Consider the following 22,270-nt stretch of genomic DNA (forward strand, 5'->3'; position numbering starts at 1 on the left):
AGCAAATGCGCGCATTCTGACTTTATCAAGCGTTGTTTATCTCTATATGTATGTGTGTGGCTGCACGATTTGTAAGCATCAAATAAAGAGTGGTGTAGCAGTGGGTAGCGAAAGCAAGCGGTAGTAGCGGGGCGGCGGAAGTGTTGCACTAATTTGTGCGTGTTGTTGGTGGCGTGCTAAAATTCTTTGTGAATTGATAAAAATGCAGCGTCAAGAAACACAAAGTCAGCGTGTGATTGGCAGCAAATGAGGGTGGCGGCAAGCAATACTGATTAAGGAGTTAGAAATGATAGCAGCGCTAGTACTGCAACGTTCTGTTTATGTAACGCGTATGACTCAACAATAACTGAATGCGCACACGCTCGTGCTATCCGCTGCCTTTCGCGTATCACACGCTGCTCAACTCACACCTGTCACTTATCGAAGCACGGCCTTTTGTTTTCATGCCACAAACGCGGCAGCGCCACATAAATTTACAGCGAACAAGCAGACTTCCTTACAATTGGCAAATCAAACGGAGAAGAAAGCGAAGTATATGAAAATAAGAACAACAGCAATAATGGCAGCGACGGCGCACGTTACAACACACTTTTCAATTACCGACATGAAAACGGTGCACAAGGGGTGTGCACCCCTGCAAGTAGGCAACAAACAAAGCACATCAAGGATAAGTAACAAGACGAGAAGAATGCCTGCATAATTTCTAGCGCGTGACTGTAATTAAAAGTCGAACAAAAGTGCCGGCAGCGCGCCGCACACACACACACAGGCTTAAACAAGCAACGTTGTTGCTGGTGGTGGCAGTACAGACTTTATCGGCTCGCTAATGCGAAAATATGCACAAATTGCACGCTTTTGTTGTTATGGCACTACAACAACAGCGCTGAAATCTGCTTTGTATTGCTTTGTCTCTGCATGCCAATGCAATTTCTTTTACAATACAAACAATATTTCTGAGTGCCTCGTCACCCTGTTAGTGATTGCGCTGATTTATGCGCACTTTTTGCGACACATGCCGCACACGCTGTTATTTACGTGACAACGCTGCAACAAGTTAATGATAGTGGCGCGTGCAAATTCGCAGCAGTCATCAGCCTCATCAACCGGCAGCTCGACACAGTGCTAATTGCACGTTCCAACAACCGCTTTGACGCCTCAAGTGTATATTTTCGCTCGAAAACTGATTGTGATTGTATGTCACTCTCATGCAGCATGCGTGACCGCCAATAATTGGTGCGCATTGCTGGCCCCAAGCCAATTTCCATTCAATATTTCGTTTATGTCTCTCTTAGTTGATTTTATACTGCATTGTTGTCACTTCCGTTTCCGCTTTGCTTATCAATAAGCCGGATTTTTTCCTCATACATTTTTCGAGAAAAACATCACTACCTCATTTATTAGTAATAGATTGTATATATTAGTAAATAGTATGATTTATGAATATAACATTTTCGTGGTATGCATTTTGGTTATCGGCAAACTACTGTATCCGGTATATATGTACATACATGCTTTTTATATATAACGCATAATTTTCGTCAACAGCCACCGAAAATCCACATATAATTCCGAATTGGCCGCAAACCTCAGTTAATACAAAAACTCATCAAGTGCTGCCCTCTAATTTTTTGTTCAACCTGCATTCCCCTCTGGCTTGCACTCTCACTCTCTGTCTCCGCTTTACTGCCAACTCGTAAATAATTTCCGGCAAATGCTTGCAATAAATTTCTGCTATTTCATTACAACTTTTGTAGGATTTGCTAAAGTAAACAAGCAAAATTATATTACAAGAGCACGCCTAGAAGTATGCTATAAAACAGAAATTTATGAATGCTTCAAAGAAAATCATATTAAGCGTCCGCCAGTTGTTAAACAATCAAAACTTTGCATTTGTCATATAAACAAGCAAATATATTTGCTGACATACATTAAGGAAAACGAATACCAAGCAAAGCTGTGCTAGCGTATAATGTCTGTCCATACCAAGATTTGGCATATTTGCTTGAAATTCTCTCACAAATGCAGCGCATAAGTCAGCAAATACTATCAGAAGCTAAAGCATACACATATGTCATATATGAAAAAATGAGTGATGGATAGCTTATACATATTTTTTTTGTAAAAGTAGGACGTAGCGCCTATATTTATGCAACGTTTAGCATTTATAGCAAGCTTTTGCACTTGGGTCAAAAGCACAAACGTTTCTATTTTAAAGTTCTTGCCACAGTATCGAAAATCTTCCGCATAAATTCACTTTTATTTTCAATTTTTTTTTACTAAATATATTTTTTGCTTCCAATACAAACATGTGGTATCACCCTATAATTCACGTATACAAGCAGCAACGCCCAGCTGTAGACTAAAAAAAAATGTGTTGCATACATTGAAGCGCGCATATATTTACAATAGCTCAGAAGGTTCAAGCACAAATTTAATATTTTATTAGTTCAATATATTTGCGCTAGTGAATAGCGCAGTTGATGAGCCAAACAAATAAATAAAGCGTCTACACATTTCTGAAAATATGCTTATATGCTTATATAAGCAATACATTGGCTGGTAACTAAGTAAATAGCATTCGTAAGTCTATGCTATGTAGATTAGTTTGTTAAATAATACCTTAGATTTATGGCCAGCGCTCAGCTGTGCTCAGACGTTTTATGCGCTTCTGAGACTCAGTTCTTTTTCCTCCTATTCTGATTCCTTACTATTTGTGCTTTTATACGAGCGTTTGCATATAAAGATATGCACTTCATGACAGAAGATGTGCATAAGAAATTAGGGTATTTCAGGTGAGACCAGAAATTGATAGTAACAAGCTGCTAGTACAAGCTGTTCAAGCAGCGAGTAGTTCAACTCAAGAGACCTAAATAAATACGTACGGCAGTTATAAGCATATACAAGAAGACTAAGATATTCGTTGAAATTTTGAGCTTTTTCAAAGTACTTAACTGACACGCGCGGTAGATAAGTAAAGCGCCTTGATGTATACTATAATTTTTCTTTTATTTATACAAATTTTAATCTTAAACGGTATAATTAGATTTTTAACTAAAACTCGGTATGAAGCTTATAGAAATATGAAATAAGATAATATTTTTATGTAAAGCAAGCTGTCCATTTTTATTTTGGTATGTGTTACCATGGAAACCGTCTCAGTTAAAAAATTGAAAAGTAAAAATTTTATACTTTTAAACATATTTACTTGTTTGATTTTTTATTAACTAAAACTAATTAAAAGTTAAAAAAAAAGTTGCGAATTGTGCGGTTGATAGGCTTGACGCCTTAAGTTATGCTATATTTTTTATCATAGCTATAAAAATAACGTTTGCTTAAGAGAGGTGGGTTGATAGTCTGATGCCGATTCCAAAAAATTTTAAAAAATATATTTTTTTTGTTTTTTTTTTACTTTGCTTTTTAATTATTTTTTTTTGTAATTTTTTAAAAAATTTTTTTTTTAAATTTTATTTTTAAATTATTTTTTTACATGTTTTTTTTATTTTTAAATTATATTTTTACATGTTTTTTTTTTATTTTTAAATTATTTTTTTACGTTTTTTTTTTATTTTTAAATTATTTTTTTACATGTTTTTTTTTTTATTTTTAAATTATTTTTTCACATGTTTTTTTTTATTTTTTATTTCCTTTCTACAATTACTTAACGCACATTAATATTTGAATATTTTCTAAAATTCCATAAATTATTTAATTGTAAGGTACGTTTAGCTAACTCTCGAAGCATAAACTTTTATAAAATATGATTCTTTTTTTCTTCTAAATTTCAGTACCGCCACTAAGCTTGCTGCTGCAAGGTTTAAATCACGCGCTCATCGCTGGCACGCGTACACATGTGACCTGCACCGCGGTCGGCGCACGACCAGCGCCACAAATTGTGTGGAAAAAATCAGGACAGGTGCTCAAGGGCGCAACACAGTCGGTAAGTTTGTGATATAGAGCTAATACCAGAGAAATTTTTGCTAAGCAATAATGATATGGAAGCTAACATGGAACTGTTTTTCTATAAAAAAAAGCGCAAGTTTGGTATTACTTGCTGCAACTGCTCAGCGATATTGCGCCCCACCATGAGTCGCACACAATTCACTAAACAGCTCATTCACATATATTTGTTGCTATGGCATAGTCTCATACACCTAGCATATGTACATACTGAATCTAAAGTTCGTTTGCGAACATCTTTAATCCTTCAACTTCAATATTCTATCTTTGCAGACTTCCAGCGATGGCAATACCACCGTCTCCGAGCTGATGCTTATACCGGTGCCCGAGGACAACGAGCGTCAAGTAGTCTGCTCCATTTCATTAAATCCATCTATAACCTCGCAGCAGCTGCATGAGGGCGATACGACCGTGTTGACGGCACAGAGCAATGGCAATATGGGATTGTATTTGAAGGATTCGCGCGTGCTAAATGTGACACGTAAGTCAATTGTCGACTCGGCGCTGTTAAGGCAAGCTTATGCTTGGCTTTGCATGCAAACACATGCTTACATATATGCTGTATATATATATATATATATATATATATATATATGTATATGTATATGCATATGTATGTATTGGTGCCTGTGTGTATGTGCATTTGCTTAACTACATAGTTGAGCGCTCGAGTTAGTTATATTCAAGTGCGAGTACTCGCTTGCACTTCATATTAACAGAGCACTTCATAAGTACAGTTAGTTGCACATTCATAACTGCGCATAAACATATGTGTGGCTGTATTTTCTTACTTATAAGCGTATTCTATACCTGGCTACATATGCATTCATCTAAGTGTTTAAGCATTTATGCACTCGCTCTTATGTGAATGTAAGTTAACTATGTAATAATGAACACTTACTCGAGCTTTATTCGCAGTCGATTTTACTCAGTTCTAAGCAGCTTTCGCTGTACTAATTAAGTTTTTAATTGATTTGAGTAAATTTTAATTGGATTTCGAGCTTGAAGCTGCACGTAGTTGGAAATCAATTTCGCCACTGAAATGAAGTGTGCTTTTGTTTTATATTAGCTAATGCATAACAAGTGTTGCAACTAAATGTTGCGTATGCGAAATATAGTTCTTGAGCCTCTGAGAGAACTCCAATGCATATAATACTCAAAAGAAAACTTAGAGCTTAACTTAATATGAACCAAAAGTTTGAAAAAATTATTCCAAATACAAAACATAGCAAGTTTAAATAGTTTAAACCCCTATAAAGTAAACATTTTCTAGGTTATATAAAAAAACGACAACTTCGGCAGCACAAAATCTATAATATACTTCATAGGTGTATTTTTTAAAGCATAAAAGAGTATAAAAAGATATATATCGTGGTTTTGATCGGCCAGTTTTTTAGTCAGCTATATGCTATAGTGGTCCGATCTGAACAGTTTGTTCGAATCAGTGAATGGCGTACTAGGAGTCAAACCACCACCCATAGCAGACGTAGAGCTAGAGTTGCCTCGCGAAACCAGACTGACCTACCATTCTAAACTCTTTTTGCATGCCCAACAAACCCAACTCATTCAACACGCTTATCCCTATGGTCCGACTCCGTCGAAACATCCTGTTTCTTGGGCCTCCCGTTAGATGACCTCGACGACAACCAAACTATCACTTAAATAGACTCAACTCGTCACACTGATCATTTACATACCTATATACACTTTGTATGGTGTCCGAAGTTACCTTCTAGATTTAAAAACTTCGTGACAAGCTTAATAAATCCTGTTTAGACTATCAAAATAAGTTTAAATAGTTTTAGCCACTAACAACCAAAAATTTGCACGCTTATATAATTTATTTCAAAAGTAACTGTATAAGTATACCTCTTATAAGTTTGAAAAAAGTTTGCTCTTGTTAACCGAAAAACCAATACCAATCATAGTTAATTTTATTTTTAAGTGGAAACGCTTAAGAACGCCTCTTGAAGCGCAAGTGAGGGAAAAAAATCAAACAAATATGCTTTTAAGAACTGCAAGTCTATTTTATATATATATATTTTTTTTTGCCCTTTTATAATTCAAAATATACAATATTTCTGCTCTTCTCCCACAGACGCACCCATTGTCTCACTGCGCTTGGGCGCACCTCTGGATCCGAACAACCTGCTGAAGGGCTCCGATGTTTACTTGGAGTGCGATGTAAAGGCGAATCCAGGCATAACCCGGGTCGAGTGGTATCACAATGTAAGTTATGCTAAACACACACACACACACACATACGTAGGAAAACACAAATAGTCGTGCGAGAGCGCATGAGAATCGCAACAAAAGCAGACATAGAGTTCTTCATGCAACAAAAGCGCTCTACTAATACACACACCCAACGCGCACGAAGAAGCACAATGTGTCTGTGTGCGGCTTTCTGCAGCACAATGCATTTTTAATATATTCACAAAATTTCAAGTAGCGCCAGTCAACAAAAAAACAACAGCCACAACAATAACAATAACCAAGTAACAAACAATAACAAAGATGCCAGCTAGCTAGCGTGTGGCACAATGGAAGAAAGCATAAAATTCATTGACGCGCTGAAACAATGCGATCACGTCTGTACACAACGTACTTACGCACATACACACACACACACACATACAATAAAAGTAGTGCTCGTACGACTGTGGCTCCTTGTCACATGCAACTTTTTACATATGTGACCCTTTTTAGCGCACTCACCGCTTTCTTTTACAATTCTGCTCAACTACGCTCACCCGCCTCCTCAAATTATCTTGACAGTGTCGTCGTCCTTTGTTCGGTTTTATTGTTTTTTTTTTTGTTTTTTTTTTTGTGTTTTTTTTTTGTGTTTTTTTTTTGTGTTTTTTTTTTACAAGTTGTTCGCCAATAAAACAACAATTACACTTGAGACGTAAAAATGCTGCTGGCTCTGTTTAATATGCACTTCAATTCTTTCACAGTCGCTTATGTGACGCATTGTTGCAATTGTTGTTGCTTATGTAACGTTGGTAACTGCAAATTGCAATTGTGTAGTAAGCAGTTCTTCATTATAAAGAAACAGACTATGCTTTAAATTGGAATTTAACTGAATTATGCAAGGTATCGACAAGCTGCATATTTTTCGTTTGACGTTTGCAAAGATGTAATCCGAAACATGTAGTTTTTTCTTTTAACGTTCTCTTTTACAAATTTAAAATTTTTTTCAGTTCAATTTTGATCAGATGTTATATTTCTCTCTTAATTTCCATATTAACACATACTCTTATATTAATGTTTCTTAAATATTTGTTTACACGTTAGCTAGGTAAAGCACTCGCCTACACATATACACGCACCAACAAGCTTCAATGCAGCTCCATATGTACAAATGTATGCTGCTACACGCACTTACCCCCATTTGTAGCAGTGTAAATATTTAAGTGCCTGTTTACCACTCTGAGGTACTCAGCATGTGGAAACATCATTTCAATGGCAAACTCATCAAAACCATCTATATGAGGCAGCAGCAGCTGTGTATGTGTGTGTAGACGCATTTGTTCAGTGCGTCACCTATGCGCTTATAGCAGTGACTAGTCAGACAGTCACTCAGCTGGAGACGGATGGCAAATAAGAAACGAAAACACATGAAAATGGAATTGAGAAAGTAAAAAAGTTTTAAAAATTCCTCAATAAACATAAATATGTGCAGCTATCTGCTCATACTCTTGCGTGCGCTTGTATTTTAATGCGTATTTGTTTGCGTGTAAACAGTTTATGTGCCACATACAAGCGCTACAGCCGATATTCACACAGCAAAAGGTGCAAATGCATTTGTTGTTGTTGCACATTTTTAAGATTTATTATTATTATTTCTTATGCTGCCTTTATTTACATTACTCTTTGCAAATAATGCCATGCAGCGCATATAAATAAGTAATAAATAAAGGCACTCAGCTGTCGTTCTGGGCGTCTGCCACGGCTACGTCTGCCCCATCACAGCACACACATACAAACATGCACTTGCCACTGCTGCACCCACTGCATTCGCAGCTATCGCCAGCGCCAAGGCTGCTCAACTGCGGGCCTATTTGATCTTACTTGTTTGCCGTCTTTGTTTTTCCACTGATCGAGTCCGTTCTTGCATTTATTTTTCATTTGACATTTTCTTCGATTTTCACCCGCCTGCACAGCGCCGTTGTTGTCTCGAACCAATATGACTTCGCTACTGCAAACATATAAGGATTACTCCGCACACAATGTCGTAAATATACAAATATACAGTAGCAATGGTTTGTTATCCTGCAGCCAAGGGTTTTTGTTGTCCTGGCTTGCACATCCATCACCGAGTGCTACGCTTGGTTACCCTTTCAGCTTTTTTTTTGTACTCCTTCTGTTTTTTTTGCTACTCGCAACTGTCTTTTTGTCGCCATTACTTGCCCACTCTCTTACCACGCTGGCATTCTCTGAACCACACTACTTCGCCACTTTTGAACCATTCACTCCTCTATTCGAGCTCGCCGCTGCATGTTGCGAGGCAAAAGCAATCACTCGCCTTCCTCCACTCACATACTTCACCGCACTTGTTGTCTCAGCACTTCAATGTTTGTCGTAGAAGCGGGAAGAAGTCGAAGCAAAAAGTCGCAACTGGATTAGGCTGCAGTGCTCATCCGCTAGATGGATGTGTGTTGTTTATATGTGTGTTTAAGAACGGTATGTAAGTCCATATATATATATTGCAGCAGACATTGTCATGCTAATTCGAAGAAATTGAATGGAAAGCAATTTGTTTTGTGGCTATAAATAGAGATTACCATACTCCTTCAACACTAGCAAGCCCCACACAATCCGTCCTTCGCTTAGTTCACTGTTAGTGCTGAAAAAAAGGAATTATATCCAGGCGTTGATGATGTTTGGCGTGTGCACAGGCCATTTTCCTCTGCTGCCTTTCACTTTTCTACTGTCTTTCACTCCGCGATTTACTCGTTGATAGCATACATTACTGGCCATGGTCATCGGGCTAAGTAACCGCTACATGACAGGTGTTGGAACTGAGTAGCTTGTGAGAAACTTGAAAAGGGTTTCACTGGCAGCAGCAATTTCTACCCGTGGCCTCCATTTTTTCTAATATTTCACCCAGTTTTTATACCTACATATAATCCATCAATCTATCAGCAACCATACTAAACTGTTTACGAGTATACATAAATAAATATATTTGTGCAAAGTGCTCTTAGTAAAGGAAGAGGAGTCGGTGTCCTTTTTGTGCTGCTTGCTAGTGACTTTGACAAGGATTTAAGTACGAAATGGATATTTTGCGCTTCAAAGTGTTTGAAATATGACAAAATGTAAATGGTGCACACAGCAGAAAAAATAGTTCGACCAGTCTGGGTTAATATGGTTGAGCAGTGACCTCTTAAAAGCTCATTTATTTTAGTTTCATGATATTTTTCCCTATTTTCTTTTTTTTAGTTTTTGTATAGTTGCTTTGCTTTTGCTCTGCCTTCTGTCTTTAACTCTGAAGAATATATGTCAATAAGAATATAAAAGGTTTCTATTCCAAACTCTAAGGCCAAGCTTCGCTTTTCTTTTCCGAAATCGCCAATCAACAAGAAGCCGTCAAAAAATTTTTATTAGGAGCTCTCATCCCACGGTATCTCAAACTTTTTCTGTCGGTTGGTGATATTTTGTTTTCCTTCGGGCAGTCTCAATTATCAGAAACGCACGCACATTAAAGGTTTTGCGTTAGAAACTTAACAACGGAAACTATATCCCAGAATATTTTTGTAAAAGTAAAACAAAATGTCATCAAAAATAATCTTGTTATCATTAAAGAGATGGCTGAGGATTTCCATAAAAATAATTACAATACTTACTGGTTGATATTGTAGGTATAAACTGCGTCCAAATGGTCTATTGGTATGGGGCTTGGTAGGCAGATTAGAGCTTTTTTAAAATCATCTCAGCCCTTCCTTGTCGACTCTGTCACCTTTACGAGATCAAAGTTGAAAACCCTTGAATCTTACCTCTTCAGTCATCCAGTCGAATTAGAGGGGACGGAAATAATCAGCAGAATTGCGCTAGTTTCATGGCGGTTCGTCAAGTCATGGATCCAGCTGCAGAAATTTTCTGGCTTTGTACGGGACCATCTTTAGCAAGTCACTCTTTCAGGATCAGACATAGAACCTAACCCAATCTAAGTATCGTAAAAGAAATCCTTAATGCATGATCTGACGACCGCGAGGGAAAATTTTTTTTGTCCAAAAATGTTCTTGTTTTTATAATCTACCGATTTTACACTCAGACTAAGCCAAAAAGAAAATTTTTTTTTTCGCTTCACCCTACTATTGATGTATGTAAAAATGTATTATTTTATAGGATTACATCTCACTTTATTAAATTAGAGTGTTATACTTGTATTCATAATATATCATTTGCATTAAACTATGTTTATTTTCATATATTTCCAGGACAAACAGCTGCATCTTTCCCGCGGCGTTATCATCTCCAATCAGACGCTCGTGCTGCAAGGAATTTCGAAAATATCACACGGCCAGTACTTCTGTCGTGCCACTAATATACAAGGGAGTGTGTCCAGCAATGAAGTATATTTGGATGTGAAATGTAAGTGAGCGCAAATGCTAGGCATATGTTAGCAAGTCCTTATACGCCCATTTTAAAATAATTGACCTACTCGAGTATGTGTTTGTGTTGTACTTGTGCAACTAAAAATCCACATAACTGGGCCTTAATCCCTGTTTATGTACTTCATCTCTCATTATTTTGTATTTTACAACCGTCTATGCCTCGAAGCTAGTCATTACAATCAATTAGGCACGTGACTTGTATGCAAATATTTAAAATTATGCCGCAAGCGAAACGCAATTCATCCAACGATCTAATCATCTCTTATGTATTTCGCCCGCAGATCCGCCCGTATGCAAAGCCGAGTCGACAACCATACGCGCCGCCCTCAAACAGACCATCAACATTACGTGTCAAGTGGACTCGAATCCACTTGATAATCTAAATTACAGATGGCATTTCAACAATTCACTAGAGAGGCTCATCGAATTGCCCGCAACGATGGCGACGGCCTCGGCCGCTATGCCGCTACTGCAGTATCCGGATGTTGGTGCAGCTGGAGGGCACACATCCGGCGGATATTATCAGCGTAGCAAGCGGAAGCATGGTCATGCGCAAAAATTTCTGCTCGGCCGGCATGGACGTGTTGCGGCGGCCGCCAGTGTATTGGGCAGCGGCAACGGCGGCGGAAGCGCTTGGTCCAACATTCGTTTCGAAGATGTCGACGAACAGCAAATGCCGCCCCACCAATATGTCGATGAGTACGATGATGGTGAATTTGTTGAAAACAGTAACAGCAACAACAATGAAAATGACAACAACGACAACGCGGATGAGGAGCTGGTCGACGATTTGGTCGCAAGCGCGCCGCATACCCAAATGGTTTATTCGAATATGATTTATAAAAATCATTTGGATAACCGACAACAACAACAGCAACAATTGCTGCAGCCGCAACATGTACAGCACACACACCAACAACAACAACAACAGCAATTTTCGGCGCACCAACATCCACAGCAGGGCCGCATGGCTGGCGGCATCGGTGGTGGGCTGGTGGGTGGCGGCGCTCATGACATGCTCCCGCATGGCAATCAATTTCAGTTGGCCGAACGCAAACGGCTAACGGCAGCGCTACACAAAAAACAACATCATCGTCCAATGGCCGGTGTGTCGATGACCACTCAACCACCACCGGCGCCACCGCTAAACAACGTCTACAGCTACCACATAGATTCGTACGATAGTTTCGGTGCAATCTCGTGCGTGGCCAGCAATGCTATGGGCCAAAGCGAGCCCTGTTGGTATCACATACAGCCGGCAGGTGAGTGTGCAACGATTGCCAATATTTTAACGGTAGATTGCAAGCAGGTGGGGGTGTATTTTTATAACGTGCCGCTCTGTGAATCGCTGCGGAATTCGGTTTGTTGTGCTGTGGTAATATTTCGTAAGTCTCCGTAGTAGTTTGCATACGGTTATGAAGTGCATACCCAGTTATTTCGACAGTTTATCGATTTAACTGCATTTTTAATGGAATTTCGTATGTGTGTACGTAAAGTATAAATTTAGTATGCAGTCGCGTGATATACTCGTATGTGTTCAAAAAGGCCCAATTTGGTTTTGTGACTTCTTTTTTAAAATCTGCTGTAACCTCGACGATTGATTATATAAAACATCACAACCTGTAAACATAAATCTCGGAGGAAGCCGTCGAACTTATTTGAAGCAATTCGAGACATGTCCTTACTAAATTTATCTTTCTTTTACAAAATAATTTCTCAATTAATTTTCATTAACAATTTAGTTTTATTTTCGAAAATTAATTTGTGTCGTCATGTCTTTATGTATTTTATTTCAGCTACTTTATCTGAAATTAGTCATTTTATATTGTTTTCGCAAATCACACACACATACAGTATCGCTGACGCTCGCCTACCTTTTTTCATTTGCATTTTTGAGCACCTTTTCGAGTCACTCAAGCCACAGCACTAAAAAATTCAATTAAAATTTTGCCATTACCACAATCGAAAAGCAACGGCGCTGTGCGCACTTGTGCCATGCCAGCGTTTTTTGCACAAATTAATTAATGTCAAAAGGTCAACGTTGACAAAAAAAAAACCATGGTGCACGCAGCAGTATATACATTTGCATATATATATACTATATACTTAAAATGTGCGTGTGTTCAGCAAAAATAAAATTAAAATAAAAAATCGCGCACTCATGTCTTCTTCAATGGCAAAAGCAAAGCTGCCGAGGCACTTAATATGCACTTGTATATCCTTCATTAGAGCAGTGCATGTGTGTGTGGGTGTCTTTATTTACATATGTATGTGCATGTGTGTATGTGAAGGGCGGTGTTATAAAGTGGCATTGTCGCTGCGTGTGCGCCTATTTATTTACCTTCAATGTTTGCATATTTTCAAGGAGTTGAAGAATATTCCTTTTTTTTTACAAAATTATACAATTTGTATATTTTTATTTATAAGTAACTAAAAAAAATATTTTCAAAATGAAATAGTTATTGCTTTTTTAAATATATATAGTTTTTCATTATAACTTGAAAAATATGTATTTTTATAAATATTAAATAATTTTGTATCAACACGAAAAAATTATGGTTTATTTTTTTATAGGTATTGAAGAAAATTTTGTTTTATAATAATTAAATAATTTTTTTTTATTCAGTGTGTTTTTATCAAAATTAAATAATTTTATCAAAATTAAATAATTTTATCAAAATCAAATAATTTTATCAAAATTAAATAATATTTTATCAAAATTAATTAATTTTTTTTTTAGTTAAATTAAGTATTTTTTTATCAAAATGAAATAATTATTGATTTATTTTTATTTATAAGTAGTTAAACATTTTTAATCAAAATGCAACAATTTTTTGATTTTGATAGATAAATTATTGTTTATTTTTTTTTGATTAGTGTTGAACAATAAATATTTTTAAAAAAATTGTAAAATTTTTTTTTTATCAAAATTAAATAATTATTGATTTTTTTATTAATAATTAGTGTAGGAATATATTTATTTATCAAATTAAATAATTTTTTTTTATCGAAATGAAATAATCAGTGATTTTTTTTTATAATTAATTGAAGAATATACCTTTTATTGAATTAAATAATTTTTTTGAATCAAAATAAAATAATGATTTATTTGTTTTTATTTATAAGTAGTTAAAGTTTTTTATAAAAATTCAATAATTTTTTCATTTTGATAATTTTAAAAAACTAATTATTGTTTTTCTTTTGTTTATAAGTAGTTGAAGAACAATTTTTTTTGGGAAAATTAAATAATGTTTTTGTATAAAATATAATAATTTTTATATTTTTTTATTTATTTTTTATTTCTAAATAGTTGAGGAATATATATTTTTTTAATCTAATTAAGTAATTTTTTTAAATAAAGTTTTCTTAATTTCTTTGAAATTATCTATAATTAACTGTGAATAGTTGAAAGTGCTGAAAGTTTCGAAATGTGTGTATATGTTTTTTCAAACTTTTATAAAAATTTATTTCTGTCGAAAAGTTTCGTTAAGTGATTTTCTTTAACACACGCGTAGTTTATTAATAATGTGATTGCTGGGAAAGCATACTACTACACATACAAGTATATATATAAATATATGTAATTGAGCTAATTGTCTGTAACTAACACACAACCAGCGTGTAAACAGCGCACACATTGCAAGTGTGTGTGTGGGAAATGGAAAAAAGTTTTCTGTGTTGGTTTAGCGTTAATTAAAAGAGAAATTGTTGAAGAATTTCACTTGATTTACTAGGTAAATCATACATTTTTTTTATATTTTAAGTCATGTTTCGGCGTGTGCGTACTTGTAAACACATGCTTATATCTACATATTTACACGATTTCAAAAAGCATGTAATTTGAAAAACTTTATTTTCTTTTTTTTTCGCTGAATTCAAGGTTTTTATTAAAGGAAAATAGTGCTCATTGCATAATTTTTTTTTTATTTAAACAAAGAGCGTTTTTCGCCCAATGTTTGTTTTCTGTGATGTTCATTTGCTGATTTTTTTTTTTACATTCGATGGCGCCAAAACTAATTGGAAACATTTTTTCACCAAAAATTAAAAGCCCCTCAAAAATTCCAAGCTATTATTACCAGGTTTAATTATTCACACACTTGCACGAGTGTATTTGGATTTTCATTACTTTGCGTTGTCAAATTCATCAAAAATGTTTTGATTTTTCCTTTCACAGTTTTTATAGATATCATTTTTATATAGAATAAAATAGTTTGATTTAACTTTTGAATTTTAATTGCGATCATTCACATATTTACAAATATGAAATGCATTTTTTTTTTATTTAGTCGAATTTTAATATACCACCGAATAAATATTTTAACATTACACCAACTTGAGATGCTTTTTACGAACATTTCGGCTTCTTAAATACTTTCATTTACCACTTTATTTCTACTGTCATATGCTTTTTCGGGCACTTCCAACATTTTAAGTGTGCTTGCTGGTTTTACCAGTATGCGGAATTAATCGCAGACAAATCACAAATAGAGATACACGGCGAGCAATAAGTTGCTATAAAACCACTTTCCTAAATTCTTTAAAATAATTTTACCTCACACAATAAAAAAAAACTATGAATTATAGCTACATATATTCTGCTTGCACTTATGACATTTATCCCTACCATGGCATGCATACTTACTTACCACCAACAGCATTTCACCACACTACAACTCACCACATGCCGCCTCAGATTTACATGTGCTTTTTGTCAGTAGCGTGTATATCCGACTCGCAACCGCCAGGGTACACAAGGGTCACTGCAACGACTCGTTTTTTTTATGAAAATTTACCAAATAATTGTAATAGAACATACACTGATATATCTCCGCACATACCGCTGTAACTATTTGCATGTGTGTGTATCTGGCATTGCCAGCGCTTGCAGCAATTGTCTGTGAATTGTTTGCATTTTGCATATTTACAATGGAAAATTCACAGTTTTTACTGTCATTTTCACAATATGAGCATTTCGCCCACCACAGCACTTGGTTGTGTGTGTGTGTATGTGTATCGGTGCGATTGTCGCTTGGCATTGTCATTGTCCTTGCCGCTCAACCGCCGCCACACATTTCGGTGTGGAGGTGAGGGTCAACTGCCTGACAGAGGCGAAATGATCGGCAAGCGATTTGAAAACTAACCTTTTACGGCCAACTATTTGTTGTTATTGTATTTCTAATTTGTGTATAGCTTACTCTACATGTTCACATAAATAGAAATGTCCACATTGCTGTACAAGTATTTAGTTGTTGCTCACCTTGCCTGCAACTACTCGGTAGTTTATTTCATTTCTTTCGTTTTTCTCCTCTGATTTCCTCGCCAATTCCAGCCTTCATGCATTCGAGTTCGAATAATGAATGTCATTTAATTGTCAAGTGCAATTTTCGTTTTATGCTATTGCAGTGCTGACCACAATTTGGCAATGCCCATAAATCTCCGATTAAGTGATTTCAACAGATAAATCATTTGTGAGTATAACAATTTGTATTTTGCAAATATCTAAACGGCCGGATGCTTGACAAAATGCCTCTTACGGTAAACGAAAACGAATTTTAAATGATGAATTTCGAAAATTCATCAGAAAATGAAGCCAATAAAGGCTTGCCAAGAAATCAAAGTGAGCATAGATAATACGAGTATAAAATCAAATAGCAGGCTGGTGCAAAGATTTCAGTGCGTGCTGAAATAACTGATAATGGCAATCAATATCACTCAGCACGCTTGCCAACTATCTTTGTAGAGCTCTGCTGAAAATCCGCCCAACTCCCACGTTTTATCTTTTCTTATGTACAACTGTAAACATGCTTATATCAGCATAATTAGTAACAAAAAATGCTTATTTGCCAAGCCAGTTGTACTCAGCATAAAATTTATTACGAAACCACTTAGAAAAGTCTTCATAAAAATTTTAAAAATGAAAACATCGTGCCACTTTTCTTTATTAAAAGCCATCTCTTATCTATACACTTTCAACTCTCAGATAAGCTTTCATCAATTAATTGATCACATTTTGACCCGCTTTCGCAAAAGCTCTTTTGCCAGGCTTTTTCACCCTTCCATATATGTAGGTATAATAGACTTGTGCTGCTTGAACCATTGAAGTGTAGGCCGCCACTACTGCCGCATTTTTAGTTTCGTTTATGCTGTGCACCCACACAAAAGCACTACCGAACACAAATATAAATAAACAATATGTGCGTAAGATTATAGCCGAGGTGTTGTTAAATATAAAAGTGAAACCAAAGTAACCGAGCAGCGCGCAACTCAAGCAACCCTTGATAATTAAGACTAACAACTCAAGTTACCACAAGTGCTGGCTTGGTGGTGGCGTTGTGCGTTGGCGGCAGCATGCTTGGATAGGGGAAAAGTAAGAAAGAAGTACACTTTGTAATAAAAACTTTGTGTTGCATTGTTTTAGCACACACATACACACATACACACTAGTATGGGTGCGTGTGTGTTTGAAAAGATATTTGTCTAGCAAAAAGGACTCTACAGCAAGATTTACAACCACACACATGAAACCCCAACCGCAAAATGTGCGCATAAGAGAAAGAGCAACAGTAAAATATAAACCCTGGTTGGTTTACCTACTGTAATTTATATATGTATGGGTAAGCATATACTCGTATGTATATTTTCTTGTACGCCTAAGCACAGAGAAAGAGAGCTGGTCTGGTTTTAAAACTTTTCAAATCGAACTAGTGATGGTTCTTCTACTAATCACAAGCATATTTTTGTCTTACATAAGTTGCTATAAGAGCTTGTAGTTCTTCTACGCGTAGCCTATTTGAACTGGCTCTTAATTAGAGTGCCTTTTTCGGCTGCAATTTCGACTTTTCTTAATACCGCTTTGTCCTCTTCTGTACAACCCATACAGACAGTTTTAGTAAGGTTCACTTTCGTAAAATTTTTTCATGAATTCCTTTGAACTTTGGACAAAATTAAATGTCAAAATTCAAAAGAATTAGAAAAGTGTAGCATACTTATAGGATGCAATATAATTGCTTCTTTTCTGTGGATTTTTACAATATTTTAATGAGGGTATGAGCTTGCCATTATTCTGCAAATAATTCTTTGTCAGAGTTTAACCTTTTAGCAACCCTCCAAAAATAATTTATTCATAAAAAATACTATATATTAAATTTTTTAAAAATAAAATCTCGTGTGGTAGCTGTTGGCTATAATGTTGACCAAAATTGTTCGTGTTGAACGCGATTTGAATATTATATGTTTTGGTCACTGCGTTAAAATCAAGCACGAAAATAAAAACTTTTGAGCTCATGTAAACTTGTTACAATCTGCAACTTGTCAAGTCTCTTGAGTGTCTAATAATTTAGACTCTGAAATTACTTCTGAATTATAAAGTCATTTCCGCACTAAGATTTTTCCTGCTGGGTCTTCTACTTTACGCATGCATTCTACTTTCTCTATGCTAGCGTTTGTATGTGCGTAAAAGTACGGCCTCTTTGCTGCTTGTTTAGTTTGTTGCTGATTCAATTTTACTGCTTGTTTATACACTTGTAAGCTCTTGTTTTACTAGCCAACGCATACATACACATACAACATTCTCTTTCCGCTGCTTTTTCTGCATGACTACCTTTTGCTTTTGCTTATGCTTTGCAAGCGCCTGCACTGCTAAGAGCGCATAGGAAAAATGTGCAAGAAATGAGTAAACAACTAAACTACAATAAACCACAATTGTACAGCGCGAAGCACGCCCCTTACGCCACACTCCCCATGCGCCACCTTCCCACACATATCAACTACGTATCTAACCGCTATGTAGCGTGCAGGTGCTTTGGGGAGTCCCAATACTCGTGGGTCCTTTCTGTGCCACCCTCAAGTGCACTATTGACCCTAAAAGGCTGAGCAGCGTTGCCAACAGCACAGCCAAGAAACGCGGCTCAAGTGCGCCTTAACCTAAACGGCGTGGGCGTTTGTGTGGCATAAATTTGGGGGCGCAAACTATTTGGGTGTAGGCCTCTATATGATTTAGTTGTGACAAGTGCTGACAGCCTGCTTTTGTTTGCGTTCTATGAGCTATGAACTATATAAAAATAAATCAAGGTCATAACTGAAGTGCGGCAGCGATTCGCAAAGTGCTATTAAATGCGCCACATTACTTATTTCAATGACATTACTTTAAACTGATTTTAAATTTTTACTGAAAATTTTGTTTCTTTCTCTGCACAGACTTTCCCGATCCGGTGAAGAACTGCACGGCCTACAATGCCACCGCCAACTCCATACAAATTCAGTGCATCGCCGGCTATGACGGTGGCATACCGCAGCACTTTCACGTGCAAATCAAGGACGAACTCACCAATCAAATACTCTACAACACTTCCTACAAGTACGCCGAGTTCACCGTCAAGCGGCTGCCAAGCGATTCGGTCTTCGTGATACGCGTAACGGCCGTGAACGCGCAAGGACCGAGCAAAGTGTCATTTCGCGTGCGCGGGCGTACACTCTCCGCACCGCTGCTTCGCACCGCCTCATCCACCGCTGTGTTGGTGCAGCTGACACCACTGCTCGGCGCCTTGCTGGGCATTGTCGCCACAGTCGTATTGATCGCTATCTGCATTGTGATTTTTCTACGTGTACGTCCGAAGGCGACGCGACGTCCGAATGGCGATACCACTACCACGGAGGCGGACAAGGGCAGCGCCGAGCCGCTATCGCGTAACATGGGCAGTCATTCGAGCTTGGAGGACAAAAATCCCGATGTTGTGCCGCAGGAGACAAACAGCGAGGATGAATTTCACTTGGAGGAAAAGGCGTTCGATCGGCTGAACATTGAGTCGCAGCGCATACTTTACACGCCACCGACGCGCATTAATACGGCGTCGCCGCCACCGCCTTCGCTGTCGCCCACATTTGGCAAACAGGTGAGTGCTAAATAATTCTTTGAATATAAATAATACACATATATAAATAGCTGTAGGGAAAAGTATAGGGGATTGCTTAATAAATACTGTTCAATTAGGCACACACAAGAAATCAGTTAACAAGCTGTCTGTCATGCTTATTCAGCATTTTAGCATGACCTTGCCACATACAGCTAAGCGCACGCAAGTATGTCTGCCTTTAGTCTAAAGGACGCCGTCTTCGCTCTAATCTGATAGGACTTTGTGCCTTACTCATATGATCCATAGTTTGCTCTCGATGCCTAAGCTAATTAGTTTTGTTGTCAACAATTTTTGTGAAAACACTCGCACTACAGCAGCTTTTGGCGTAGCCGAGCAAAAAGTTTCGACGCTTATACAATAAACAAGTTTGTCTAAGAAAGTAACTTTTCGGTAACACTTTAGCGCCTTTAAGTATGTGAAAGGCGTTGTTGTCTAATCTTATTTAACAATCTTCTGAGTGACCCAGAAAAAAGCCAGGCCACTTAGGGAGTTGCAAGGAAAAAGTTCTGACAAAGTTTCGGTGCACTTTGGCGCTAACCGACATATATAAAAAAGCAGTAGTGTAACGGTTTGTAATAGGCTAAAAGCGTGTAGTAGTATTGAGGAGAGTATAAGATATGAAAATGTTCGGAAAAGGTTATGTATTTACATTGATGATTAAATAGCTTTTGTAGGTCAAATTTAATTCCTTTACTATATAAGGTGAACTTATTCAATAATAATTTCTTTAGAAGTATTAAATTTTTAGCTAATATTATTGTATATTTCAACTTCTTAGCGAAATATTTATTCGCCTGGCTCTCATTACTTGCTGTTACAAAATGATTTCGAAAAAATGTTGGTTCGCTCGATATTTCATCCTAACACCTATTAATATTAATATACCAAGTAATCTTGCAAATTAAATCCGCCACTAACTGCTTTCTTTGCACTTATAAGAATTTATTATGAAAGTGTTTTTACATATCACAACCACACAAATGAATTCTTCGCTCAGTTTGAGTGCTCTTGTTGTTTCACAACTGTTACAATTTGATACAACAGACAACTGTGCGAAACAATTTGCCGTTGTCAGCATCATTGTCAACGTCGTCGACAGTTTCTATACCCAGCAAGTTTCGAGAAGCCGCTGACAGCAATGCCACAGCCCCATATGAATATGTAGCTGGTACATAGGCCAGTTTATATATAAGTATTTCTGTCATATTGGCAAGTTTATTTCATTTTATACTCTTCTTCTATAGAGAAAATGTCATAAACATTATATTCAGGCTTAAATGGCTTATTGTTGCAATTTATTTTCTTTGGTTGAGTCGCGCTGTCATCATTTTCTGATTGACAGCCTGTTTCCTTTTGTAACTTGCGTAGTTTTTTGAGCACTGCTTTCGTTATATTTGCGTTATTTAATGACAACTTCGATGTAGTCGTTTTGCAATGAAATGCTGTTTATACCATATATACATATATATGGAATACATGTATGTAGAGTTGTATAATAATAAATAACAACACCCTGTGTTTATACAAAAATCTGGCGCTGAAAAGTATGCTACCTATTCATTATATCAGTTTTGTTGTTATTGTATATTGATAACACTTAATTGGTGACTTGTCTTCGGCAGTATAAAAGCATATCAAAGCGGAAGTGAACGCTCTCCACTTACAAGCGCGTGTCAAAAAGCGCAAAAGTCCATGCAGCGAGGTCACAACACATACGCATTGTTGTTATTGCTGCTATTGCTGTCTTTAACAATGTTACTACGTCATTGTTGCTGGAAACTCATTGTGTTCTATGGCGGAAGTGCGTGCTTGAACGCCTAACATGTGCCCCACTCAGCAGCTGCACACACATGCGTGAGTCAAGACAAAATAGCAAAGCGCAGGAAAGCGTTGCAGCGGTGGTTGAGAGGCAGCGAAAGCGGATAGGCGATACTCTTTTTCAGTTAGCGGCAGAGAAAACGGCAAAGTGCTGCGAAAATATGACAATCACGCGAGCGCAGCAAAGTGGTCAGCACACCAGACACTCGCGCATAATAAATAACCGTACATATGTATGTGTGTATATGCATGCCAGCGTAAAACAAAGCTTCACTCGCACATGCATTTATCGCATCGGGTATTGATAGCGCAGTGTATGAATGCATGTGCGCCTTGAAGATAGGCAACAATTTTTGGCAACTAGAACGCCCAACTTTGTTTGCGTGCCACTAATTATTATGGCCTGTTAACCACTACATAGATATGTATACACGAGCACACAACTGTATGAGCTTGTATCTCTATGTACAGTTGTACAATATTTGCTACACAGAATGTGTAAATATGTGTGTGTTTGCGAACTCATTTGTCAGGGTTCAATTTTGTTGACAATATTCTCAACTACATAGCCACAACACACACACAACTACAAGTATGTGGCATGTTTGTGTGTAGTTGCAAGTGTGTCAGCGTTCATTGTTGCTGTCATTCAAGTAATTTTGTGTCGAAGCCAAGATATGACACACTTCGAAGAATTTGCTTTGTTTGCTCATAATAAGCCGCACAATCTAGCATAAGTACAATAACTATATATGTATGTGTAGACATATTATTATGCCTGCTGTTGGTCGATATTCCTCATACCCATTGTCGAAGCTTAATTAAAGTGCCTTAATTGCGGTTAATTTGTTGCAAGTTATTCCAAGTCGTACCAGCACAGTGTTCGACCTAACAATCTCCGCACGCGCTTGTGTGTAACATTATGAGCGAAAAATATCTGTGAGCACATAGATATATATGTAT

At 36.9% G+C, this 22,270-nt stretch overlaps 1 protein-coding gene across 1 annotated transcript in view; it reads left to right on the forward strand.

Annotated features, from left to right (window-relative positions):
* The window catches only part of side-V (sidestep V), a 125,341-nt gene that overhangs the window by 96,102 nt on the left and 6,969 nt on the right, over window positions 1-22,270 (forward strand). Inside the window, exons 7-12 of the mRNA XM_036374548.2 lie at window positions 3,786-3,937; window positions 4,231-4,438; window positions 6,056-6,186; window positions 10,401-10,554; window positions 10,859-11,839; window positions 18,774-19,468. Coding sequence (XP_036230441.2) covers window positions 3,786-3,937; window positions 4,231-4,438; window positions 6,056-6,186; window positions 10,401-10,554; window positions 10,859-11,839; window positions 18,774-19,468 — 2,321 coding nt within the window. The remainder of the gene's footprint in view (window positions 1-3,785; window positions 3,938-4,230; window positions 4,439-6,055; window positions 6,187-10,400; window positions 10,555-10,858; window positions 11,840-18,773; window positions 19,469-22,270) is intronic.

The sequence above is a fragment of the Bactrocera oleae genome, chromosome 4 (assembly GCF_042242935.1).
Source record: "Bactrocera oleae isolate idBacOlea1 chromosome 4, idBacOlea1, whole genome shotgun sequence".
In the NCBI taxonomy this organism is placed as follows: domain Eukaryota; kingdom Metazoa; phylum Arthropoda; class Insecta; order Diptera; family Tephritidae; genus Bactrocera; species Bactrocera oleae.